This window comes from Oryctolagus cuniculus, chromosome 1, assembly GCF_051225735.1.
Source record: "Oryctolagus cuniculus isolate XC-2025 breed Fujian yellow rabbit chromosome 1, ASM5122573v1, whole genome shotgun sequence".
Taxonomy (NCBI): domain Eukaryota; kingdom Metazoa; phylum Chordata; class Mammalia; order Lagomorpha; family Leporidae; genus Oryctolagus; species Oryctolagus cuniculus.
Window position 1 is genome coordinate 69,826,753 of NC_142867.1, and position 17,813 is coordinate 69,844,565.

Here is a 17,813-nt window from a genome sequence, read left to right on the forward strand (position 1 = left end):
CTCATCAGGTCTTTTTGATGTGTGAAGCGGAAGGGAGGAGGAAGCAAGCAGGGCAGTGCACAAACAGCTCCCCGCCAAGTGCTCCTCTTCCTCCAAGGAGAGTGCTGAGTCCCGTGGCAAAGGGCACTTACCGAAGGCTTCAGAGAGCCCAAACACCTTCTGGTTGTAGACGTCTGTCTTGTCCCAGATGAAATAGTAGGACAGGTCAGGGGCGGCAGCAAACCACTTCCTGAAGAGCCGGCCCTCCACTGCCACCATGAGGTGCACCTTCATGAGGTTGAAGGGGATGGTGGGGTGGGTGAGGCTGATCCTCAGAACGGACTTGTAGCCAGCCGTGCGGCTGCTCAGGTAGCTCAGCCTCATCTTGCAGCCAGAGATGGCGATTTCCTCCTGCAGTGCCTGTAGAGGGCAGAGCACAGCGAGCCGTGGTCATCGGGTGCAGGGCAGACGGCCACGGCCCCCCAGACTCTGGTGTTCACCAGGCAGTGGAGGCAGCAGACGGGGAGAGGAGGAGAAAGGAGAGATGAGGGAGGGCAGTGGAGGATGCAGGGTGCAGGCGGAGGGAGAGAAGTGTGGGGATGGAGAAGGGGGAACGGAGAGGCAGAGAGAGGCCTGAGGACCTGGCTGCAGTGGTTGGGGGAGCTCTCCCATGCTGTCACCCGGTGTGGGGCGCCCCTCCCCACAGAGCCCATCTCTTCCTCTGTACGGCATGGGTGATGGTGCTCACGTCTTGCACGACTGACAGCAGCGCACACGATGGAGCACTGAGCATCATGGCGTCTCTGCTTCCTGACCAGTGTCACCCTAGAAAGCTCAGGGAAGCATGAAGTCTGAGTTCCCTCCCAGGCTGAGTGTGGCCTGAGGAAGGACCCGTGTATAACGTGCCCAGCATGCAGGTGTCAGGAGGTGTGATGATGGCGCTGGGAGCAGGGGTGCTGGGGCGTGGCTGTGGTCTGTCCCCCAGGGGGTCATGTGCCAGCAGCTTTGTCCTCAGTGTGCTGGCAGCTGGTGTGGGACCACTGGGGCCTGGGCTGGGGGGCAGGTAATGGGATCAATGGGTGCTGCCCTTGGAAGGGATTAAGTTAGGCTAGTTCCTGCAAGAAGGCTGGTTAAAGAAGAAGTCTGACTTCCGGTCTTACCACGTGGTCTCCCCACCCACCAGTGCTCCCACCATGATGCCATCTCCATGTGACCCCCACAGGAGCTGAGGCAGTGCCAGAAGCAGCTGTCAAAGCCCCAGAACTGGGAGCCAAACAAACCTCTTTTCTCTATAAAGATACTTGGCCTCAGGTGTTCAGTCACAGCAAGGGAAAATGGAGTTAAGGGTATGGGGGCACCAGGGAGAAAGACCCTGTTCTTAGACCAGCATTGACAGGTGGCTGACTAAGCAAGACTGGCTTCTCTCTCAGAACTTTCCAGAACTCAGGCCTCTTGCAGATGGCTTTGCTTGCCAGGAAGGTCAACAGGCCACGAGATGCTGGCCCAACAAACAAATGTGCACAGCTAGGAGCACAGCCTGGCCACAACCTGCAGCTGAGGCCCCAGGCCATCCCTAGGGGAGGAGGCAGAGGCCACGTGTGCTGTGCACACTGGGTAGGGAGGGCTCAGGCCTGGGCCATGTCACTGGAACTGGGAAGTGGGGAGGGCAGCACAGCAGGTGCTCTGTGCCATGGGCTCTGTTCTAGAAATGCCAGGGTGCCAGGGCCCACAGCCGAAGCTGGGAAGTTTTCCTAGCTTGCTGCTCTGAGCTCCACTTCAAGAAAGGGACATTCAAGCAATGGAGGCTAACAAATCCATGCTTCCCTCGTGTTCACAGAGGAGCTGCCTGGAAGGCCGTGAACTCTCGTGCCCAACCTCCGTAACTCAGCACAATCTCCCTAAATTATGCTTTACAGGCATCAAGCAAAGCAGGCGCTTTGCCCTGGCCAGCCGCAGGCAGGACAGACGTCCTCACTGACACCTGCCTTTGCTAATGGGCCCTTTGAGTTGCACCTCCCTTGGTGCATGCAGCGGCTGACTGGGAGAAGCCCAGGGTTTGTGTTCACACACATCATGGAAGGGATAACAAGCAAGGCGCATGCCCCAGGTGGACGTGCAGACCCCCTGCTCAGGGAGCACTAGAAAGGGTGCAAACTGTGTCCAGAAGTCCTTGCTGCTGGGGGGAGAAATGTCTGGCTGGAGCAGTCAAGGTGAGCTGCAGATCTCTTCTCCCCAGCCAGCTCCGCGTCTACTGACAATTGTTTCATACACAAGGTCACCCCCGTGCCGCAGACCGGAGGCAGGCACCGCGTCTCTGGGAGGGGATGAGCTTTCACCCAGGGAGTGCAGTGAGAACTGCAGAATGATTGCACTTCCTTCACGTGGGCGGGGCCCAGGTGGAGAGATGTGTTTGCTCAGCCAGCCGTGAAATATGCACACGGGACCGTACGACTCCCCGCTTGGCAGCAGGGACGTGTACAGGGCGCCGGTGCTTCTTAGGCAGGGGACGGCCCAGCTGGCCTGCTTCCGGGCTGTAGCACTGACCTCTCTCTTCTTCAGCTTTTGTTTCTGCCCTCAGAAATCTGACTGGGGCGGGCCGAGGAGATTCAGCTCAGCACAGCTTTGTGAGCGGAGAATCTATCTTGATTTCCATCAGATTAACATGTATTTTTCCCTGATTGCTTCTCTTTAATGATAATTAAGGAAAGCACTTGCGTGTATAGATTTGAGCCAAAGCAATCTTTAACTGGCATAAAAGCTGTGTGTTAAATAATCTCAATAATCATGATAGCTAAAATTTATTGAGCACTTACTAGGTGCCAGACACTGTGCTAAGAACCTTGGATACGTTTTTTTTTCTCATTTAATCTTCGTTACAGTGCTCACTGTTGGGGATCCTCTGGCTGATTCCTCTCAGTAGAATCTATCACCATAGATGTTGTTTTACAGAAAGCATGAGGACGGGGACCGTGGGTGCTGGGGAAAGGGACGGTGGAGGGTACTGGGTGGCAGAGTGCACAAGGGAGAGTGTGCCAGGCTGAGTGAGGCGCCCTGTGCTTTCTGTAAGATGGGTGGCCCGCTGTGGGGTTTGACAGCTGGATTCCACATGGTGTGCTGACAGTGCAGGCCCCAGGCCCAAGAGTAAGGCCTCTGTCTAAGTTTTTATTTGTTTATCTTATTTATTTGAAGGGAGAGCGAGCGAGAGACAGAGAGAAAGAAGGAGGGAGGAGGGGAGGGTAGAGGGAGAGAAGAAGAAAAGAGGCGGAGGGGAGGGGGGAGAGGGAGAAAGAGAATCTCCTACCCACTGTTTCACTCCTCAAATGTCTGCAATAGCCAGGGCTGTGCCAGGTCAAAGTCAGGAGCCGGGAACTCCATCCAGGTCTCCCACACGGGTGTCAGGGACCCAAGTACTTGGGCCATCACCTGCTGCATCCCAGGGCATGCGGTAGCAGGGGGCTGGAACTGGGAGTGGAGCCGGGACTGCGACCCAGGCACTCCGATATGGGCTGCGGTGTCCCAGGCAGCATCTTACGCCCTGCGCCCAATGCCCACCTCGCGTTCTCTCTTTCCACCGTCTCTGAGGACCTGCTCTGCCCCGCAGATGAAAGGGAAGCCTGCTGATGTGCGCTGGGGGAGCTGGGTACCTGGATTTCCGGCACGATGGGGCCTTTCTCTGCACAGGAGCTGGCGAAGGACGTCAGTGGGGAGGGGGAGACGACGGGGTTGGGGCGGGCGAAGCTGCTCAGGTCGCAGCTGGGAATCTCATTCTCCTCGTGCCGCATGGTGATGGTTTCCATGACGAAGAAGCGATCCCAGGGCAGCCAGAGGGTGTGCTCCTGGGTGATGAAAGGCGCGCGCTCGAAGCGCAGCACGGTGGAGATGCCGCCGTTGGTGACCAGGTCAAAGCTGTTGGGTGGGTGGGTGGGGGGTCGGTAAGGGGTGGGGTGGGGGGGCGGTCAGGAAAGCAGGAACAGGAGGGAGGAGGAGGAGGTGGAGGAGAGAAAATTACACCAAAGGGCCTGAGCATTTGGTAAGCGACATCCTGGCACCCAAAGACTTCACTGCAGCTACAAATAGTGACAGTGACTCCAGAAAGCATTTTCTTTCTTTTTTTTTGTAATATGATTCACCACGGAGAATTTGCTGAAACCAAAATAACCACTGCTACAGAGCGCCGTTTTCCAGGGCAGCGGCCAGCCGACAAGCTCGCTGCACCGAAGCTCCTGTCCTCAGAGCCCTTTACCTCCTTCGGAGCTCACGCTGAGGTTACCAGTGGGTGGGATAACGTAGAAGAAGCCCTGACCCCTAGCCCAGTCCCAGTCCTGGCTCTGCTCTGTACTGCTGTGTGACTGTGGGTGAGCCACTGGGCCTCTCTGCTCCTCGCTGTTCTCAGCTGTAAACGCCAAGGTTCACACAGATTATCCTTCATTCACTAAGATCCGAGGACTCTGTAGCGACTTGAGCCCTGACTGTCATACGTCACTCAACAAAAATCTTTGTAGTTACAAAACAGAGAGGCAGCTTAGAGTGGGTTCGACTGGGGTCACGGCATCTTACAAGTGGAAGGGGGATGGCAGGATTGAGTTCCAGCCTCCCACCTGGGGACGGGAAGCAGCTCTGGGCAGTGAGCTGCCCGCCTGGCCCCGGGGGACCTTTGCTCCTCATGCCCCACCCAGTGGGTCTACTCAGGATGCTCTCCTGGCCTCTCCTTGGCCTCACTGACTGCCCCCTGGGCCTCTCCCTCTCCCTCTCTATTTATTTGAAAGGCAGAATTATAGAGAGACAGAGGCAGAGATAGAGAGAGGTCTTCCATCCGCTGGTTCACTCCCCAAATGGCTGCAACGGCTGGAGCTGGGCCGATCCCAAGCCAGGAGCCAGGAGCTTCTTCTGGGTCTTCCACACTGGTGCAGGGACCTAAGGACTTGGGCCATCTTCTACTGCTTTCCCAGGCCACAGCAGAGAGCTGGATTGTGGTGCCCATATAGGATGCTGGCACTGAGGCAGCAGCTCTACCTGCTATAACACTTGGCTGTCCCTGCTCCACAGTCACCATCAGGGGGCCCCATTTTCACCTGAGACTGGGTCCCCCTCCTTCTGGTTCCTTAGTCCCTGGGCCTGTGGGTGACTTTCAATGACTGTTCTTCTGGGATTCGGAAATGGCGATCCTGGCCACCTGCCACTCCCTAGCTCCAGGTGTTTTGAGGCAGCGCTATTAGCTATTACTTTTAGGGGGCATCTTCAAATCCCGTCGTCATCTTGCTTTTTTGGACACCTCCTCAACATAGTCTTACAAAGTCTGACTTCATGCTCCCTCTCTAGGTCCCCCTGCCCAACGTGTGCTGCTCTGTGGAGCCCACATCGAAGGCTGCAATTGCTTGTTTAGCTGTCTGGCCCAGGGACATCAATTCCTCTGACGTTCTAGGAACCAGCCCAGTGCCTGATGGTTGAAAGTCGACAGAAGGAACGCATGAGCGACACTGTTGACCACTTCTAAACACAGTGTCCACTGAACATTCTAAATCCTTTCTTCCTTTGGCTGTTTTTGCAAATCAATCCAATGCTCACCCGTGCAGCTGGTTTGAGAGACCCCAGTGCCGGGCCTCCCCTGTAGCATGATAAATCCACCTGTAGGATTGGGCCCATAGCTCCAGGTTACTCTGGCCTCTTCCTAGAAGCTACAAAGATGTAACATTCGACCCTTCTGTTCTAACACCAAATCGTGCTCTTGGCACCCCCAGACCTGGGTCCCCGGCTCTGAATCCAGACTTCTCACTCATCCCTTTGGGGTCCATACTTGGGTAGAGGAAGTCAGGTGCCGCCATTCCTCCACACGATATGACAGAGCAACACCAGAGAAAGCATTTCTTTTGGATCAAGATTTTGGGTTGTGGCGCCCCGGGAGTGCATCCACGGTTTTGGGGAAACACCCAGCTCACAACTTCTCTGTCACAAAACTGGGTAGCATCTGTGCTTTGACAGAACATTTTTACCCATCAGATAGAATTTTGGCCAGACTTACCCGCTGCCTTCCTGGGAGGGCGGGTGTGGGGAGGGAGGCAGGGACGACAGCATGAAAAGACAAAGTCTCAAGGCTGCCAGCAAGTTGGGAGCAGCCGGTCTTGCCAAGAGCTGAGTGTAATGGGCCAGGGCCAGGCCTGCTCATCTGCAGGAGAAACCTGGATGTGGCCATGAATGTGCAGCTGATCCCAAGGGGAGGCCTCACTCCCACAGGAAGCCCAGACAGCTCAGGGCCTGTCTGAGCCCAGCGACTCACTCTACGGGTAAGTTACGTCACCTGTCCCAGCTTCCATGTCCTCCTCTCAAAATGAGGCTGCTGCTCAGGTCACTTGGCAGCGCCATTAATTAGACAGATGCAACACTGGGGAGATGGGGGCGCAGGGCCCCAACAGTCCCTGGGCCTCACGCACCGTATAATCTTGTTTTGCAACTCCGTGAGCCTGAAATGCTTCTCTCGTCTGCTCTCCTTTTAGTTTTTCTATGTGACCTTTCTTGTCCATCATTTTAAAGGATCCCTTTGGCTAAGCGCTCTGCTACTGTTTTCTGTTTAGGAGCACCTGTGAAGACCTGCAGTCTGGTGTTTCAGCATGTGCGTGCGCGTGTGTGCATGTGCATGTGCGTGTGTGTGTGTGTGTGTGTGTGGCAGGGTTGAGGGAGCTGGAAGCACAAAGACAGGTAAGACATGGTCCCTGGACTCTCAGTCCCCTGGCATACACTGTCACCTCGGGGCTCCAGCTCCTGTCTTAGGGTTCCTCCAGGGTGTGAGAGGTAAGGAAGAAGGTGGCTCAAGGGAGAAAGGGCAAGAAATGGGCAAGAGGCTTCCTGTTCCCATTCAACTGAGGGAGTCCGACACGAGGAGAACAGCTGACGGCTGCCCAGGGCATCACGCGGGCTCTCTGTCGGGAAGCACAGTGAAGCCCTGTGGCACACGGGTGAGAACCCATCTGAAGCTCAAGCTCCAAGGTAAGGAGAGGTGCAATAACCGTGCAGGCGTTTGCTTCCCTCCACCTCTGCGCAGTGGAGACTGCAGAGGGAGCACAAACAGGAGCAGTGCAGGCCTGCAGGAGCCAGGGAGCAACGTCATGCCAGACTCTGGGGTGCTCATGGGTGACCCCAACCGAGTATAGCCGGGGGAGAGGGGACTGATTGACAGGCAAGTTTCCTGGCAAAAACAGAGCAGTCCTCCAAGGCGCCCTTCTTTTAGCTGCTTCACGGCAGGTGACAAGGTGGTCAGACCACCTGCTGCCTGGGATGCACACAGCTGCTGCGTCCACAGAGCTGGCAGCCCTGAGCGAGCAGGAAGGCAGTGAGGACAGAGCCTAATGAAGAGAATTCCTGCGCACCGCAGCGGGAGTCTGCACGAGGTGTCCTGGCTTGGAAGGCGTTTAGGGCAGGCAGGGGCTGCTGCCCGCTGGGGCCAGGCCGGCCACGGTGTCTGCGAGCTGGGCCCCTTCCCATTCATGTGGAGTTGGGGGAGGGCTCCCCACGCCAAGCTCGCCAAGCCTAAGAGGCACACGTGTCTACAGACAGCTGAGCCCCAACTTCATTATCACCTCGGCCGGGACATGCTCACGTCTGATATTGGATTAAAGAGGTGCTGAAATCAATCAGGCTGCAGCACATTTCCAACGCCGAGTGAAAATCACCCTTATGGGCCCACACTTAGCCAGATGGACCGCTACCACCTGATTTCATTAAAAATAGAGGACTTGTCGCCACCGACAGCCTAAATATTCCACTTTCCCTCTTCTTGCCTTTTCTCCAAATATCCTCACTGCCGGTCCTGTCACCATCACCTTCTGTCAGTCAGCAATCTGTAATTTTAGCAAACCAGCTAGTATTTCCTGTGTGCTTACTACATGGCAGACGCTGGAAATACAGCAATGAATCAGACAGGGACCGGGGACGAAGATTTATTAAGTGCCTACTATGTGCCAGGTGCCTCCCCATCCACCGTGTCCTCCGATTCGCACCATCAGTTTGTGAGCTGGAGGGTGGGAGGACCACTCACCAGCCAGGCAAGCGGAGGCTTGGCTAGGCCGGGAGACCTCTCAAGCAAGGACAGGAGACTAACAGTGAGGACAGAGCCAGGGCTGCTAAGGAAGCTGCACTCCATTCCACTGATGGCTCTGGAAGGAATTCCAAGGCTGGAATTCTGTCATCACCCCAATGGCTTCCAGAGTTTTCCAGAACTATCTGGGGTGCAGGAAGTAGATTCCATCAGAAGTCAGGGCACAGGATGACAGGGACAAGGTATCAAACACTGTGGGAACCAAATGAGAAGAAACTCTTTCCTGTGTGGCCTAAAGGACCCAAGCCAGAGCCAGACACAAGGGGACGCAACCTGGGCATGGGCACTTCGGCTCATGCCCTCTGAAGCCAAGGGCCGTCCTTTCCCCATGCTGCCAGCCCGGCAGCAGCTGTGCGGCCAGACTCGCAAGAACAGGGCCTTCACTGCTCCCGGTCCAGCAGGGGTCGCCTACCTGCCGTCTTGCCTGCTGATTGTGTACCCGAAGAGAGGGTTAGTGACGAAACTGACGTTCACACCAACCAGCGGCGTCCCATCGGATGTCATCACTTGGCCACGAATGACACACGCGTGCCTACGGGGAGAGAAGAGACAATAGCAGGATACAGCTGTCGTGGTCAGAGCCCTGGCCGGCAGGGGACCCCAGAGGTCAGAAGCCAGGAGACTGGTCGCGCACAGACACGACTAGCACCCAGGGGCTCATGGCATTCACTCCTGAGAAGCGGCAGCCTTTCAACATAGCCTGTCAATGCAAGGCATCAAGCCATCCTGGGGAGACCTGCTCTGGAAGGCGTCGTCAGCTACCACACCGCAGTATGTTCGAAGGAGATAAAGCCAACCCCAGAGGGCCATGCAGAGTAGCTACATGTGTGGATTTGGAACTAGGCGACCTGGGTTCAAATCCCAGCTCTGTCCCTTCCTAGCTCTTGGAACGCATGCAGGTATGTAGCATTTCTGGGAGTCTCCCCACACTTTTTTTTTTTTTTTTTAATCCTGGTACAGACTCCAAAAATGGCAGCAGCTCTCGCTGTCATGAATGGTCCCAGTGGAAATGAGCACCCGTGACATGAACAGGACAGAAGGGACTGACTCCCTTTCATGTGGCAGTAGACCAGAGAAGGGCGGATGTTGGTGTCCCTTAGCAGTGGGACCTGCCTCCATTCCCAATATCCCCCCTCCCACTCCGCCTTGATCTCATGACGACAACCACCTGCTTTCCCCCAATTGACCAGGGCAGTGTCGCTTAGAACCCCAGTGCACTGTTCTGTTCGCCCACAGTGTGGTTCCTGCGCCACCTCTGCCCCAGCCTCATCCTCCAAGACCCAGTTTCAAGCGAGAGCTCTGCCCGAAGCTTTTCCTGATGCCCCTTGTCAGGACCAGGTTCTCTGTCCCCCGAGACCTGACACATGCACAAACACCCCCACGCCTCGACACCTCGCAAACCACACCGCTTTGACTTTTCACTAGATCACCGGCTCGCTGAGGGCAGGGTCAAGTTCTTTATTTTTGTTTTCATTCCACCGTGTCTGGTCTATTCCTAATAACTACAAGGTCACTGATTTAAGACAATGGGGGACTGGGCACCCAAGTGGGACAATGGAAAGCCATCTAGAATGGTGGTTTTTCAAATATTTCAGAAAGAGAAACTTTAGCAGATGACATGATATGGAGGACCCCCTAGTGGAAAACAAATGAAGAGCTATGTTCCAGACCAAGTCATGAGGGTGGCCACCTCTCTCCCTGGGCTGGTTCTGAAGGCAACTCTGCACAGTCCTAGTCTCTGCAGATGGCAGTTCGACTGCAAAATCACCGAGTTATGAGAACCTTTGCATTATTCTCTCAAAGATTTATCTATTTTATTTTATTTATTTGTTTGAAAGGCAGAGAGAGGAGGAGAGACACACACACACAGATTTTCCATCTGCTGGTTCACTCCCCAAGTGGCTGCAATGGCCAGGGTTTGGCCAGACAGGAGCCAGGAACTTCTTCTGGGTCTCCCACGTGGGTGCAGGGGCCCAAGGACTTGGGCCATCTTCTACTGCTTTCCCAGGCCATAGCAGAGAGCTGGATAGGAAGGGGAGCAGCTGGGACTTGATTTGGTGCTCATAAGGGATGCCGGCACAGCATGAGGCAGCTAAACCCATGACACCACAATGCTGGCCTTATCCTCATTTTATAGAAGAGAAGTCTGCAGTCCAAAACAGTTATATTATTTGCCCAAAGCTACACGGGAAGGCAGTGGCAGAGCTAGGTGCTGGCCCCAGGCCTTGCAACTCTGGGTCCAACTCCAGATCAGTCTGTATCCCACGGGTAAGGGGTAGAAATAAAGGTGCTCGCTGGTGGCATCAGTGTCCCAAGTGATCAGGGCACAGGGGAGACGTCCTCCTAGACAAGACAGATCTGAGGCAAAAACGCAGGTGCTGCTGTCCACCCAACTTCCTCCCCTCACCTGGGTTCAGATGGCTTTTTTTCTGGCCTAGCAAAGAGACCCCTGGGCATTTGTTCAGGAAGATCTCAAATCAGCCCTTAGATGCTTTATTAGGTGTCTGTGTTTCTACCTTCCTGCAGTGATAAACTTCTCTCTGTTTGATGAGAAAAGCAATGAACACCAGGCTCGTAAGCAGCTGGTCTCACCAGTGTCAGCCTGTGCTTTCTGAGGACAGGAGCGGCTGCCCACGATGCCCCCCGCCCCACCGCACCTCACTCCACACAACCTGGTTAATGCTAATTCAGTCAGTGGTTTCCTTCCAAGGCCCTTGGTCTAAATGCAATTAAGTGGCAAATAGGCGGGTGAAGCAAAGACTTTCAGGTCTGCTCCGAGGTCTCCCAGTATATTTATGTGAAATTCTCTTTTGACGAATGGGAAAAATTGATTTTTATCCACTGTGTTCCCTGGTAGCGGGAGAGGCTTTCTTTAATGGAGGACAATTGAGTTTCCTGTTGCTGGAGAATGACTACCAGACCTCCTCTGCTGGCGCTGGCTCCCCTCCAGCTTCCTCCTGGCCCCCAGAGCTCCGGATTCTGCCTGGACGATAACCGGCCCTCTGGGGAACGGTTCCTTCGCGGGGCTGCCCTGGCTGCCCCTCACACACAGGCAGCCAGCCTCTTCTGAGTGATCTCTCTTTGGGGATTTCCTGATAATTGGGAGCTGTCAAAGCAGCACCATTTGGCTCCCAAATAGCCTCCAGTTAGGCAAGCCAGAGGAGAAGTAATTTTAGCCCGGGCTCCTGTGGCTTGCTTTTGGGTTCTGGGGAAGATTATGTTGACTTCCTGTCCCCCAGTAGGCCCTAGAGGCCTCTTGCCAAAGCAGACAATTGGTGTAAGAGTTAAGTCTTGGGGAAAAACACTCCCACCCCCCTTCCACTGGACCATGATTTTCAGTTGCCAAGCAAGCCCAGGTTAATATAAATCTCCCCTACAACAAAGGAGCTGAGGCCGTCAGCTCTGGGAAGGGCTCTGCAATGTGTCTCTTGCCACATGTTGTCGCCTGGGCAGGTATAAAAGACACAAGGCCTGGGGTTCCCAAAGCTCACCGTCTTCAACCATTCACTTCGTGGGTACTGGTAAGTGTTTAAGAATTGACTTTCCAAAAAAAAAAAAAAAAAAAAAAAAGGAAAAGGAAAGAAACCAGCTTTAATATGCAGCATCTGCCCATTTCTGTGGTGTAAACACTCTCATCCTAGCCAATTTCCAGCTACCAATGAGATGCCCCTGAATGCAGAGCTCGGGAGAGGTGCACAGTAGGACAGCATTATGCAGCATTTCCTGCAGACATATAACAACAGAAAGTCAGCAGCCAGGATGATCCTAAAACATAGGAACATTTGTAGGAAATGACGCACTGTTAAAATATCACTATTATCTTTGTTTTCTACATAATTTTGTAGCATTCAATTTTGAGCAAAGGCTCTTTCTAACAGTAAGCTCACAGAACTGCTGCACATTTAATTATCAGTTCCTGTGAGCTGGTATGAGCTGGCTTCTGAACATTCCCTGGAACACGGACCCCATGCTAAGGGTCACGCTCTAGCTCAGGGCTGTGGTTATGGCTAAGAAACCATTGCTGCTCTGAACAGGGAGCTCTATAATGGGAGACCACCTTAGTGAGAAACCACTGACGAGGGGTGCACATTGTCACCAACCCGTCTGCCCAGCTCGCACACCTGCGTCTTACCACCAGTCTTGTATTTGATGCAGTTTGCTTTCCTTGGGTCACTGCCTTGGCGTAACGCAGTTGTGGGCTATTATTTTCTGCTCATGCCTAGAGTTCCATCTGAGCCATCACCATCATTTCAGTAGGGCTGTCATCACATCAACCTTTCCTGGCGCAGTGATTCCCCTCCTGCTCTGGGCTCCTCTGACCCTCCATGACCAGGACTGTCAGATGATTACCGAATGCACATTTCCAAAGCTGTCTCACACGCTAGCACGTGAGCAAGGGTGGATGCTGCCTCCCCAAGGGTGTGTTAAATGAAAAAATGATCCAGACACTGAAACCCGGAGAGAAGAGACTTGCTCATGGTCATCCCATGAAGAACGTCACGGGCTGCCCTGACGGTCAAGCTGGCCTTCGTTCTCCCAAGTCCTGACCCAAGTCCTGTGTCATAGCCACACAGTTCCTAAAATTTACTTTAACAAAAAACTGGGCACCCACTGTGAGCCAGGCCCTGTATGAGGCGCTGGGGTCGTGGAAAGGCATGAAGTACAGTCCCTAGTTACTTGCCAGAGCTCATGAGAGCAAAACGCCTTAGTGTAGTTGTCTCTGACACCAGAAAGTCAATGCACAGGCTTGGCATATGTCAGGCAGCTGGGATACAAACAAGCAATTAGGCTGGGTGAACTCTGCCAGGAGGGAGCGCTTGTGCCAGGCCAAGGCGGGCAGCAAACACACCGGAGTCAGTCCAGCAACATGCACAGGGCCCAACTGAGGAGCCACTGCGGGTGCCAGCCAGGACAATCTGCCCCGTGGCTTCCTGAATATAGTGACCAGGGATGGGATCGAGAGAGGAGTCTGATGGAGAGACAGAGCTGCCGTGACCAAGAATAAAGCCAGTAAGAAACCAGCATCCCTCATCACTCAGGGAGAAGGGGTGGTGACAGGGAAAGAGCTCTGGTCCCAGCTCTGACACCTGGAATTGCCTGTAGGGCCTTGGAGAGCCACCTGATCTCTCTGAACCTCCGTTCTCTTATCTCCCAAATGTAGGCTGAAGTTTCTCCCAGCCCGGCATAAAACAGAATCCCACATGCATTTCAGACTGCTAAGTTTTAATGTGTTGCTTCCTAATCCAGCTCACGTAGCCCTACTAAGTGTGCTTTGATGCTGATGCTCGTCTTGGAAGTGTCCTCCCCCTCTGGCACCGTCCATCCACTTATTTTGTTCACTTGCTCATTCTTCAGGACCCAGCTGGAGCAGTCCCTAAGCAGCGTCCACCACTCCTGCCCCTTCAGGAACTTGAGACAATCTTTCCCCCCAAAAGCAGACCACGGGCTCCTTGGAGACAGGGATCAAGGACATGTCTCTCACTGCTATATTCCCAGCACTGAGTGGGGCTGTGTTCAAAGTCATTTCTCACCAGGCCAAGGAGCAGAGCTCCTCCCAAACAGATGTTTTCCCTAGAACTGGAAGGCAGGGCATGGAGTAGGGTCTGGAAAGATTATTTACTGAGTGAATACAGAGCTGCTGCGCTTCTGCTACTTAAGGTGAGGGTGCTGTGGGAGAACACAGAGCTATTTGACCTTCACAGGGAGACGGTTAGAGAGCCTATGGTTGGAAGGGCTGGGCCTTTCCACATGGCTCTGGCTTCCCAGGGCTCCAGTCCCTTGCTGTCCTTTGCTTTGGCTTGGTGTCTCCAATCAGCTTTTCCAGTGGGACATCTCAGACCTAAATGCATTTTTCTGAGAACTCTCTAGTTCCTGACTGTCCGACTCAAAAGAGAATGTCCCCATCAGTTTTTTTTTTTTTCAAACTTCTAGTGGTACAGGTGAGAAAATAAAGCTCAGACCAGGTTGGGGAGCCAGGATTCGAATGCAGAACGTGCCCATTCTTAGCCTTGAGAACCCGGCAGTGACTTCACCTCTCAAGGCATCTGCTGCCTGACACAGATGCCTGCCTAACTGATCATCCCAGAGTGTGTAAGTCGCCTCCAAATTCAGCACATGCACCGTGCAGCAGGGGCCTTGAAAACGGCAGCACAAATGTTTGCACGCAGGCTCCTTCCATGCACTTGTATTCCTTCCTTCATTTGTGGCACACATGTGCGACCTCCATTAGTCAATGCTAGAAAAGTATCCTGCACCATTGGTACGAGGTCCAATGGATAGGAACTCATGTTTCAGATGCCTTCCTGGTCATTTTGAATCTCCTGGGAACTTTCTGTTAGATATGGGGAGCTTCTTTGGGCAACCTCATCGTGAGGTGGGGAAGACGGCAGCGGGAGTGGCACGCTCTTTTCTTGCTGAGTTACACTTGCATGGTTGGCATTACCTTCTGCTTGGAGTTATTCTGCAGGCATCTTGGTAAGCCACTTGGCCATTTTACAAGTGAGTCTGATTAAGATGAGATTCCACCCCTCCCCCAACTATGGTGTAATGCAGTGCAACGAACCACTGACAGCCCCCTGTCCTCCCTCAGAGGAATGGGGCCCAACCCCCCTCGGAAGCCTTGTGTGCTGGTCCGCACCTGTGGCCAACTAACATAGGGATGGAAGGGGCAAATGAGTAAAAATCTGATACCCCGCAGGAACCACACATTCTTGCTTTCTGATTGTATTTTGAAAGATTTATTTATTTGGAAGGCAGAGTGAGAAAGAGAGAGAGAGAGAGGGAGAGGGAGAGATCCTTCATCCTCTGGTTCACCCCTCAAATAGCTGCAAAAACCAGGGTTAGGCCAGGCTAAAGCCGGAAGCCAGGAACTCCATCCAACCTTCCATGTGGGTAGCAGGGGCCTGTGTTCCTGGGCCATCACCTGCTGCCTTTGCAGGCACATGAGGAGGGAGCTGGAATGGAAGGAGAGTAGCCAGGACACGAACCAGCCCTCCCACATGTGGCCGGCATAGCAAGCAGCAGTCTAACCAGCTGCCCCAAAACACCGTTTCCTTGCTTTTTTATTCTAAATATTTTTATTTATTTATTAGAAAGGGGCAGACAGGAAGACATAGGCAGGCAGACAGAAACAGAAAGCAAGATTTCCTGTCACCTGGTTCACTCCCCAAATGCCTGCAACAGCTGGGGCTGGGCTAGGTGGAATCCAGGAGCCTGGAACCCATGAGTCCCACAGGGCCCAAGAACTGGAGCCCTCAGCTGCTGCCTCCACACATGTGCATTAGCAGAAAGCCGGACTCTGCAGTGGGGCTGGGGCTCAAACCCGGGGGCTCGGATACAGAATGCATTTTAACCACTGCCCTACCTTTTTTTTTTTTCTTTTAAGATGAAAATACAAACCCTAATATTTTCTTTGTGTATCTCATGGATCACATTGGCAGACTGCCTTGCTTCAGAGTTATATTGGCATGTGGATGGTCAATGATTTGTATGAAAAATAAACCCAACTGTGCTAAAATCATATTTCAAAGTCAACTTTTTGTGCGTCGTTCTTCACAACTTATTTCAAATCTCTTCCTATGTTTACTATGTATGCCTTTCGATGGCCTTAGGTCAAAACCAGTAAAGGTTCATCTGATGGCTTCCTAGACTTACTAGAGCCACGGGTTCTCTCTGGCCTGGAAGTTTCCACAAGGAGCTGATGACTGCAAAGGGCCATTCACCTCTGTCCCCTGTGGTGCTAGGGTGCCTGCATCATCTGCACAGCCACACAGATGCTGCAGGCTGATGCTCCGGTTTCTCCCCAGTCCCCCCGCCCCCACCCTGTGCCCCGGTGGCATGAAGATGCATACAACAGACTAACACCATTGCTACTGCTGATATAACACTACTGCTGTTAGTGATGATGGACGCTGACACTTCCTGCCCTGACACATCGCTGTTCCAGACCTTGTTCGGTTCTCACAACATCTCCATGAGGAATGGCTTATTATCCTTACATGGTAGAGGGAGAAAGCAAGGCACAGAGAGGTTAAGACCTGTCTCAGGTCACACAGCCAGCAAGCAGTGGGGCTGGGTTTCTATCCTCGGCCACCTGATTCTGAGGCTGGTGACCTTCAGCCCCAAGCTTTATTGCATATTTTTTTAAAAAAAGATTTATTTATTTGAAAGTCAGAGCTATACAGAGGTAGAGGGAGGCAGGGAGGGAGAAAGGGAGGGAGGGAGGGAGGGAGAGAGGGAGGGAGGGAGGGAGGGAGGGAGGAAGAGATTGATTGATCTTCCATCTGCTGGTTCACTCCCCAGATGTCCACAATAGCCAGGGCTGAGCTAGACTGAAACCAGGAGCCTGGAACTCCATCCTGGTCTCCCATGTGGGTGCAAGGGCCCAAACACTTGGCCATCTTCTGATGCTTTCCCAGGCAAATAGCAGGGAGCCAGATTAGAAGTTGAGCAGCTGGGATACAAACCGGTACCCATATGGGATGCCAGCATGGCAGGTGGCGACTTTACCTGCTATGTCACAGCACTAGCCCCTGCACACTGGTTTTTAAAAAATTACGTTGCACAGGAACAGAGAGAAAGTGAGGGCCAGCTGGGGTTGTAGGGAGTCAGAAGCACCGCCCTGCATAGATTTCTGAGCCGAAGATGCTGAGCTGGGGACGCACAGGACTCAGCACACGGCTCTAGGCCATGAGGTGTGGCTCCTGATTTTGGCTCTGCCACTTACAAGTGCTATGATCTTGGCCAGGTCACTTTCCTTCTCTGTATCTCAATTTTCACAGCCATAAAACAAAGGTAGCCAACTCCCTGCGTCATACAGTCTGTGGGAGACTTAAAGTTGTTAGTACTTACAAATCACAGAAGGCATTATCAAAAAACGCCTGACACACAGAACATTCCCGGTCAATGCTAGTGCTATCATCCAAGGTGTGCCACGTACCAGCCACCAGGCTTCTGGGTACTTTATCTCATTCCATCTCCCAAACAACCCGGCAAGGCAGGAATTACCAGGCCCACATCACAGCGAGGGAAACTGGGCCTCACTGTCCAAGGCCAGCTGCTCTCCCCTGCCCAGCATTCAGATCCAGGCCCTGCCCCTTGCCACCCCGAGTTGCTCTGGCTTTGCTGTAGCAGCCTCCACTGAGGCTTCCCGTGATGGACAGCTAGGAGGAACCAGCTTAAGCTACAAAGCAAACAGAGACGGTAACTCGTTTTGGAAATCAATAAAGGGATGATCAAGTGGCAGAGGAGTTGTTAGCTGCTCATCAGGATGATGTGAGCCGCCGCTGCCTGCATCTGAATTGAGCGCACCTCGCTGCTTCATCATCATACACGTTCACTTCAGCGTGGTGGGGGGGGGGGCTTTCAGAGCGCCGGCATGAATAATATATGACGGCTGACATTCTGGCGGAAGCAGGATCCTTGCCTTCTTCCATCTTCCTTCGGGTAATTCATCATTGTCTGTCTGTCTTTCTTTCTTTTCTTTTTTTTTTTTTAAACTGATGGGAGTAGCCTGTCAGCTCAGCTTGTTCTGAAAACACAGGAGTATAATTCAATAATAAATTTGCTCAGAGGCCAGCTGTCAGGAAGTCGGTGTTTATTTGAAGTCCATTAGATGGTCTCCACTGCTGGCCTCGCAGAGAGATCTCTGAGGGCTGTCTCAGGCCTGGGGTGGGGCTGGGACGGGGAGCAAACGCACTACCATAGCTACTGTGCCACCAGGGCCAGGATACAACTTCAGACCTGC

General features: G+C 53.3%; 1 protein-coding gene across 24 annotated transcripts in view; it reads right to left on the reverse strand.

Annotated features, from left to right (window-relative positions):
• TENM4 (teneurin transmembrane protein 4) overlaps positions 1–17,813 on the reverse strand; it is a 1,939,017-nt gene that overhangs the window by 67,986 nt on the left and 1,853,218 nt on the right. For all 24 annotated transcript variants that reach the window (XM_089331772.1, XM_089331875.1, XM_070076074.2 and 21 more), the window contains 3 exons: positions 8,481–8,600; positions 3,624–3,885; positions 132–399 (listed from right to left, as the gene is read on the reverse strand). In XM_089331772.1, the coding sequence (XP_089187898.1) occupies positions 132–399; positions 3,624–3,885; positions 8,481–8,600 (650 nt within the window). The remainder of the gene's footprint in view (positions 1–131; positions 400–3,623; positions 3,886–8,480; positions 8,601–17,813) is intronic.